Source organism: Fusarium poae, chromosome 2 (genome assembly GCF_019609905.1).
Source record: "Fusarium poae strain DAOMC 252244 chromosome 2, whole genome shotgun sequence".
Classification (NCBI taxonomy): domain Eukaryota; kingdom Fungi; phylum Ascomycota; class Sordariomycetes; order Hypocreales; family Nectriaceae; genus Fusarium; species Fusarium poae.
The window spans coordinates 2037096-2044860 of record NC_058400.1 but is presented as its reverse complement, the minus strand read 5'-3'; the positions used below and the strand labels follow the sequence as shown (position 1 = coordinate 2044860).

The window sequence follows — 7765 nt, the reverse complement described above, 5'->3', positions numbered from 1 at the left end:
TTGCTTCGAGCCTCGACCTTGCTCATGGAGTTGTGACCCTGAACCGAACCCTCCCCCCTCGACCGCCCAGAATTCCATCCGGTCTGATGTGCGAGCCCGAGACGTTGAATTGTCTGGGATTGTCATAATGGAAGCAAGCATCTTTCTCGGCAACTTCGTTTCCGATATCATCTCTAGATGACAACTCCAGTTTTCCACAAGGCTTTAAACCCTCGTTCCACCGTCCTACAATCGAACCATCTTCTTACTCTCTCTTCAGCTCTGGTAGTCTCTTTTCTTCCATTCGTTCCTTTGAGGCCCTAGTTGAACTATTTTCGTGTCAGTGACCATTCTTTTTATCTTTATTTCGAATTGGTCTGGTACCATTCGGAAACTTTTAGACAACACTTTATTCTCCTTCAGCTTTTCTTATCTTCCCCTTTCCTTCAACAAGACATTACCAGCATACTCTTATTCAAGATGCAGTTGAAAGGTGTAATGGTCGCTCTTTTGAGCATGTCTGTCATTACAGACGCTGCTGTGGTTCAAAAGAGACACCCCCTCGCTCGCGCTCTCCAACGACGACAATTCGGCGGCGGCGGCGGCTTTGGCGGCGGCAACAACGGCGGCAACAACGGTGGTAACAACGGCGGCAACAATGGCGGTAACAACGGAGACAACAACGGCGGCAACAATGGTGGCAACAATGGCGGCGGTGGCGGCGGCGGTAACACTCTCCAAGGCAACGCCGTTCAGACCGGATCTCAGCAGGATGGTAACAACCCTGGCTCCGATGAGCAAGCGGCCTCGGCAACGTAAGTCTTAACCAACAACAGCACAGAGAGAAACACAGATCACTAACAAAAGCCACAGAGACGACAACAACTTCATCAACTTCTGTGCCGGCCAAACACTTACCAATGGAGAGCAGAACCGAGATGGCTCATGTAACGGTATCCGTAAGTAGTGGCATACCCTTCCTGCTCATCCTGTGCTAACTCCCCATACAGCTATGGGAAAGATCCCTTCAGCCAACAACATGGTTTCCTCTGTCTTCACATCACCTCAAAACGGCGACAACATCCAAGCCAACCAGGACTTTGACATCTCCGTGCAGTTCATCAACTTCGCGCCTGGTTCCTTTACCAACGCTACGAATACCTACTACTCAGCTCCTCAGGATCTTGACGGTGGTGGTAACATTATCGGCCACACTCACGTCACAGTCCAGGATACCGGTAATGACTTGAACCCTACTCAGCCCTTGGACCCTCAGGTCTTTGCCTTCTTCAAGGGTATCAACGATGCCGGTAACGGCCAGGGTCTCCTGACTGCCAGTGTTGAAGGTGGTCTGCCTGATGGAAACTACCGTATCTGCAGTATGTCTGCCGCATCCAACCATCAGCCTGTCCTCATGCCTGTTGCTCAGCGAGGAGCTCAGGACGATTGTATCCGTATCACTGTCGGAGGCAATGGCGGCGGCGGCGGTGGTGGTAACAACGGAGGCGACAACAACAATGGTGGCCAGGGAGGCGACCAGAACAACGGTCAAGGTGGTGACCAGGCCCAAGGTGGTGATCAGAACCAGGGCGGCGACCAGAATCAAGGCGGCGATCAGAACCAGGGCGGTGATCAGAACCAAGGTGGTGACCAGAACCAGGGCGGCGATCAGAACCAAGGTGGTGACCAGAACCAGGGCGGCGATCAGAACCAAGGTGGTGACCAGAACCAGGGCGGCGATCAGAACCAGGGCGGCGACCAGGCCCAAGGTGGCGATCAGAACCAGGGCGGCGACCAAAACCAAGGTGGTGACCAGAACCAGGGCGGTGATCAAAACCAAGGTGCTGACCAGAACCAGGGCGGTGATCCAAACCAGGGCGGCGACCAGGGCGGCGACCAGAATCAAGGTGGTGACCAGGCCCAAGGTGGTGATCAGAACCAAGGCGGTGATCAAAACGGAGGTCAGGGTGGTCAAGGTGGTGGAGGTGGTGGCTTCGGAGGTGGTCGTTTCGGACGCGGCCGCTTTGGAGGTTTCCAAGCTGCTTCAGCAGATGGTGCTGCCAACAACACAACTACGGACGCATGAAGACAATGATGAGTTTATAGAGACACAGGCAGAGCCATTCTACTTGACCGCGGCCCTGGTGGTTTTCGGTGTGAGTACCCAGTGGTGGTTCTTGAGTCGAAAAATATTACAATATTCGACCAGAAGATTAATGAGGATGGAGTTTGGGTATATGGCTAGTTAGAACGGTTTGGGTTTACATCCACCCGCCTATGGACAATGTGATGATAGGATATTAGGACTTGGAGGTGAATGCCCTTCAAGATTTGTTGTTTATTAGTTGAATAAGAATCGGTCACTCTAAAACTACTGTGCATTGTGCTGTGAATGCCTCTTCATGAGAATTCTCTCACGACCTGCGATGACATAGGATGAAGATAACGAGGGGTAAATAAAAAGAATCGGAATAACCGTGTTACGGACTTGATATGAAACTAGTATGTCGCCACTCAAACCATAAGAGTTTCATGGCAGAGGCAGGCGTTGAGCAACTTGAGAGTCAGAGGAGCTGAGGAATTTGTGTCATGAATTGAGGTTGTCTGAGATGGGTCTGGAATACAACAGATTTAGTTCATAGTCTCAGTATTTGTTGTCTAGTAACATTGAGGGGCATGTGAATATTCGTTCGTAGGCAGGATGCATCAATACAAGAGTCTTGCTTATCGGCATTGCATCAGATGCAATGTCCATGTGATGATAGTAAACTTTTCGTACAAATTGTATCATTTTTGCTGTCAGATTTTCAGACAGAACATCTAATGATTGAGGATGTCTGGGTCAGCGTGACGTTCCCCTATTCCCTTTCTTTTGTCGCTGATGTGAAGGCATCTCGGCGCTTTCATTTTATCCATTTCTCGAAATAGTACCTACCATACCACCTTGTTTGATAAAGGCATGGTATAGAATACCGGGTGGTAGAGTAGCCTACGTACTTAATTTAGTATTATTATCTAAACGGTAGTTCATAAATGCTATCTGCTAAAGAGGGATATGGAACCCAATCTCAAAGCATGGGCGACTACTCTTGAACTCGATTTCTGCTTCTAAATACTGACGTCTTTGTTAATGAAGAGAACAATAACTTCTGATCAAGTGTTTCTGCCACAAGGCTGATATCCTATCGACGTGAATGTTCTTTTTTAGAGGACTAGAAATATTGACCAAATACAGATAGTTCACACCTGTTCAGTGCTTATGCATATCCGGGCTGAGTACTTCCAGTAAGTACTCTATGTTTAGTTGTCTATACCTTCGATGCATAACATCACAAAGGGCCTCTAGAACCAAGGCTTTCCCGAGATAAACCCTGAGGTCAGTGATGCTCACGTCCAAGCGAGTGATGGTCAAGAGTTCCACGAGACTAGTATACTCTTGACAGTTTAAGCCTCAAATACCACTGGCTTCTACAAGCTGTTTTGGCGGAAGGGGACTGGGAACTGAATGATTGTGTTAAAAACTGAGGTTCGACAAGTATGTAGGACAACCAGCTTTGGCGAGGAATCATGAAAGAAGAGGCTTGATTGAACGTTGAATATATTCACTGTCAGGTTGTCAGGAAGTCACACAAGTTCTCTGTATGTGCTGTAAATCAAAAGACACGCTTGAATGGTATTATTTCTTCGTCCATTAAAGAATGGTACGACCAAGTTGAACAGTTCCCTAGACTTGAGTCTATCCCATAACCAAATAGTTCATTTCCACCTGCAACTGCAACCTTCTAACCACGCTGACGACTATTTAAGAGTTAGTACCATGATATAAGAAGCGTTGGAAAGCAAACACGTACGCGCAGCCCTGAGGCGTAACCACACCAAAGGGACAGTCACCAGAGATCTTCTCAACGATCTGGTCAAAGAATACAGGCGTGACGACAATACCAGCGCTGACGATAGAAGCAGCAGCAGAAAGAAGCGCGACAAAGAATGTAGTCTTCATTGTGACGATGTTTAATACGTAGTGGCGTGGTATTTGAAGCGGTACTCAAGAGACAGAGAGATAGACTGGTGAATGAATATGTGGGGAATAGAGAGAAAGGCGCTTGAAGTTACAGAACCAGCTGAAACACAAGAGAAGAGTCGAATTAAAAATATGGCCGACAAGGGCTTTTTTCGAAAGAAGGTGAATTAATTTATTTTTGGTCAAGTTTAGAAGAACAGGAAAGCAGAGGAGGAAAGGAAAATCGAGACGAGGGGAAATGGAGTCGGGAGGCGGCAAAAAAAGGGACTGTTACAGGGGCGTGACGGTCAAGGTTTCAGGTTATCAAACGGAACGGCTATTTACCAATAGGGAGATATAGTCCGGATCTGTACAAGTTATTACTGAGCTTAATTAACCATGTAAATAATGACATAGTTCGTGATTTAAACAAAAGATAGATTTCCTTCTATCTATCTATCTTATGAGTCTGTCGTGGTTTGACCTCACTCCAACCCAGCATAGCAAAGTTCTCTCCAGCACATTGAAAGAAAAGCGTATAGTTATGCGTTGCATGAATTACCAACAAGTAGAAACGAAAAGCTCCTATCAGTAAAAAGGAGCAAGGCTGGTTATTCAACGCTATAGTAAAAGTCGACTATCGTTGGACGGCCCCGTCTCTAATAAACCCCACCACTTTGGTAGTAACTATCTGGTGCTGGAGCAGAGGGTCCATCACCAGGAGGGACATACGGCTTGTACTGGTTCTGACCACCGCCGCCGCTTTGGCTGGGAAGGCCGTGTCGAGCATCATATCCAGCAGCATTTCCAGGTTGCAGAGGGGGGGGAGTCATGACACTCTGAGGCGGAGGAGGGGCTGAGCCTGTGGGCATAGGGGGAGCTTGTGAAGGGTTGTAGCTCTGATATTGCTGTGGCTGTTGTTGGTGACCACCGTAGGGACCAGCAGGTGGTGCTGTGGCATTCTCGCTGGGTTCTTCAGGGGAATACACTGAGCTGGAGAATGTGGCAGATGGAGCGAGCGGTTGTGGGTTGTTAGTCGCAATAGGTGAGTCGTAAACAGAAGTGGCCAGCTCTTGAGCTCCATACGTGCTTCCAGGTCGACCTCCCATAGGTGCTTGGCCATACGGGTTGTTGCTCTGGGATTGGTTGTAAGGGTTGAAGTTCGGGCCAGGTGTGGAGGTGTTGATAGGGGCAGGCTGTTTGCCGTTGGAAGGAGATTCATTTCTAGGAGGATAGGGTTGCGAGCCGGCGGGCACTTCAGCTCCTGCTACGTAAAAAGGAGCTGGCTGACCTGGAGGTTGGTTCTGGAAGTTAGGTGGAGGGGATGAGGCCTGGTATGGAGGCTGCTCTGAGAGAGAGTTAGAATGAGGTCTACATGCTGATTCAGAAAAGCTACTAACCTCCAGGGCCAGATGTGTAGTACCGTGATGGATCCTGGGGCGGTGCTCCCTGGGGAGGATATCCGCCAGCTTGAGGATAACCTTGACCAGGAGCTGGGCGCATGGCGTACTGTTGGTAGTTGTGCTGAGGAGGATGGGCCATGGAAGACTCCAACAAAGCCTCGTAGTCTCGTCGAGCTTTGATGAACTTCTCATTCAATTGTGTGAAGTCATCTGATCAGCGTTAGTCGCATGTCGCACAAGCAATACTCCCATACTAACCTTTCTTCTGAGAATACTTTTCGATCAACTTGATGAGTTTTGGTCGAATAGCAAGTGTCTGGTGATACAGCTTCTAGAAACCATGTTAGCTCGATTACTCCGCCCATGCGCAACTGTTGAAACGTACGGAAATCTCCTCATTATCCTCTTCTTTAGGCGCCGTGTTGGAGGCGCTGAGCAGCGTAAGAAGTTTCTCAACGTTCTTGATCTCAGCAAACACCTCGGCCTCCATCTGAGCCTCACGCTGCAACTCATCCGCGGTAGGATCGGTGAGCTTTTCAACATAGTTGAGAGGAAAGATACCAGTCTTGCCCCTGAGAGAGCCTCGCCACCAATCCTTGTAGACGCTCTCAAGAACAGCAATCACGTCGCCCTTCTTGAATTCAAGCTCGCCAGGTTCAGAGGGCGCAAAGTCGAAGAGAGCACGTACGCGGCTCACTGTAGCAGCTGTGGTGCCGGCTGGCGGAGCAGGAGCAGGACTCTCTGCCTGGTTGCTGGGACCAGCTTGCACCCCTGGGCTAGTGGCAGCAGTCTTCTTGCGCTCCTCTTCTTGAAGACTAAGTGTGAGCGCCATTTGTAGCTCCTCCTCCTCCTTCTGGCGGTCGACATCGGTGAGGCCCTGTTTTTGAGGGGCGCTTGGAGGCTGAAGGTTCGGGTTGCTTCGTGTGGCACGGTTGTAGGCATCGCCCATGATACCAAGCTCAGGGTCGTTGTTGAACATATCGGTCCAACTCTTCATGTGCTCGATGATCTTGGACTTGACTTGTGTGTGGGTGTTGCGGTCGTTGGTCAAGCGAAGAAGGGCGTCTGTAAAGGCACGGCTGGAGAGTTCGCGATGCATGTTCTTTCCGCAGTTCTGGGCGAGCGCATGCGCAAGCTGATTCGAGGTTAGTAGGCGAACTAGTGATGACAGAAAGTAGGAATTTGCCGTACCTCAAGGGTGTAGAGCTGGACGTTGGCATTGCGGTGCGCGAGACGTCTAATGATACTTTGGACAGCCTCCTTGGGGCCATTCTGGTCGTTGCTTACTTTGTCGCAGACCTCGATAATGGCACCCCAATCTTCGGAGGTGAGGTTCTCATCGGTAGCCTTGACTATGCTGGGGTTAGTCGCATGAACCGACACAAAGGAACGAGCGCCGACTGAAGGAAGCCCGCTCGCTTAGGTTGTCAATAATGATGGGATCATAACGTACTGACGACATCGTCGTAGGGACCTGCTGCTGAGGCTCGGAACATGGTGGGTGAGTTGGGTATCAGTTGTCGACAGGCAGCGGGGAAACAATGTCAGGGCGGTAGCGGCGCGTGGGGTATTTGTTGGCCAGAAGCCTTGGGTATATTGTGCGTTTATAGATCGTATGGCAGGAAGAAGAGTGTCAACTGAAGCGACAAAGTTACAACTGAGGGTGGGAATATGTTGGTGGCAGTGATGCGAGATGAAGATGTTCCGTACCAAGACCCTGGGTTACGTCGGCCGTCGCACTCCACAAGGACGTCACTTGAACCGATCTGGTAGATTGAGGTAGGTCCCTTAAGAAGGCAGTTATCGTACGTCGTAGGTGTCTTTTTTTTGTAGGAATGCTTAATGACTGGCGTGTATTTCACCTAATAAACTTAGTAAGTTTGTGGAAAGTTATAGACAAGGCAAGTTAAGGTAGACGAGAGTTTAAACAGGCTTCCTTCCAGCTTCTTCTTTACCACTGATGACGAACGAGCGGCGAAGGAAGGAAGCAGCGGGGCTGAGCTACCTACCTAGGTTACCATGACTTTGAAGCTCCCCTGTGCTTGTCCAGGTTCATGTGGCTAGACGACACGCGTGCGCCACATATTATACACACCCGACCTCTATAGAGCGATCTACTTAACTGTATCACGATTGATTTATTTCTTGGCTCTCATCTGACATTGAAAGATCAAGCTTATCGAGATCTCAATCTTGTGATTTATGAGAGTCTGAAAGAAAACTCTAGAAGCACGAAAAAACGTTATGACATATGTTATTAACTGTACTACTGTAGAATAACTTTCACGGTTCTCCATTCTCTATATGCCTACAATTTCGCGGCCAGTTGCGCGTCCTCATCACATTTGGTGACGTCCTTACGTGGCGCGGTCCCTAGGTTGGA

At 49.2% G+C, this 7765-nt stretch overlaps 3 protein-coding genes across 3 annotated transcripts; 1 reads left to right on the top strand and 2 right to left on the bottom strand.

Moving 5' to 3' along the window:
• Positions 1-459: 459 nt before the first annotated feature.
• On the top strand, positions 460-2065 carry FPOAC1_004603 (uncharacterized protein; the record flags this gene model as incomplete). Its single annotated transcript, XM_044849145.1, has 3 exons — positions 460-794; positions 853-938; positions 990-2065. 3 exons carry the CDS (start codon positions 460-462, stop codon positions 2063-2065), a joined length of 1497 nt encoding a protein of 498 aa, XP_044707855.1.
• Positions 2066-3761: 1696 nt separating this feature from the next.
• FPOAC1_004602 (uncharacterized protein) lies at positions 3762-3979 on the bottom strand (the record flags this gene model as incomplete). The annotated part of the gene is made up of 2 exons (XM_044849144.1): positions 3762-3777; positions 3831-3979. The coding sequence occupies 2 exons, from the start codon at positions 3977-3979 to the stop codon at positions 3762-3764; spliced, it is 165 nt and encodes a 54-aa protein (XP_044707854.1).
• A 659-nt stretch (positions 3980-4638) lies between these two features.
• HSE1 (ESCRT-0 subunit protein hse1) lies at positions 4639-6878 on the bottom strand (the record flags this gene model as incomplete). Its single annotated transcript, XM_044849143.1, has 6 exons — positions 4639-5327; positions 5380-5592; positions 5641-5713; positions 5768-6517; positions 6574-6734; positions 6836-6878. 6 exons carry the CDS (start codon positions 6876-6878, stop codon positions 4639-4641), a joined length of 1929 nt encoding a protein of 642 aa, XP_044707853.1.
• Between the last annotated feature and the right edge of the window lie 887 nt (positions 6879-7765).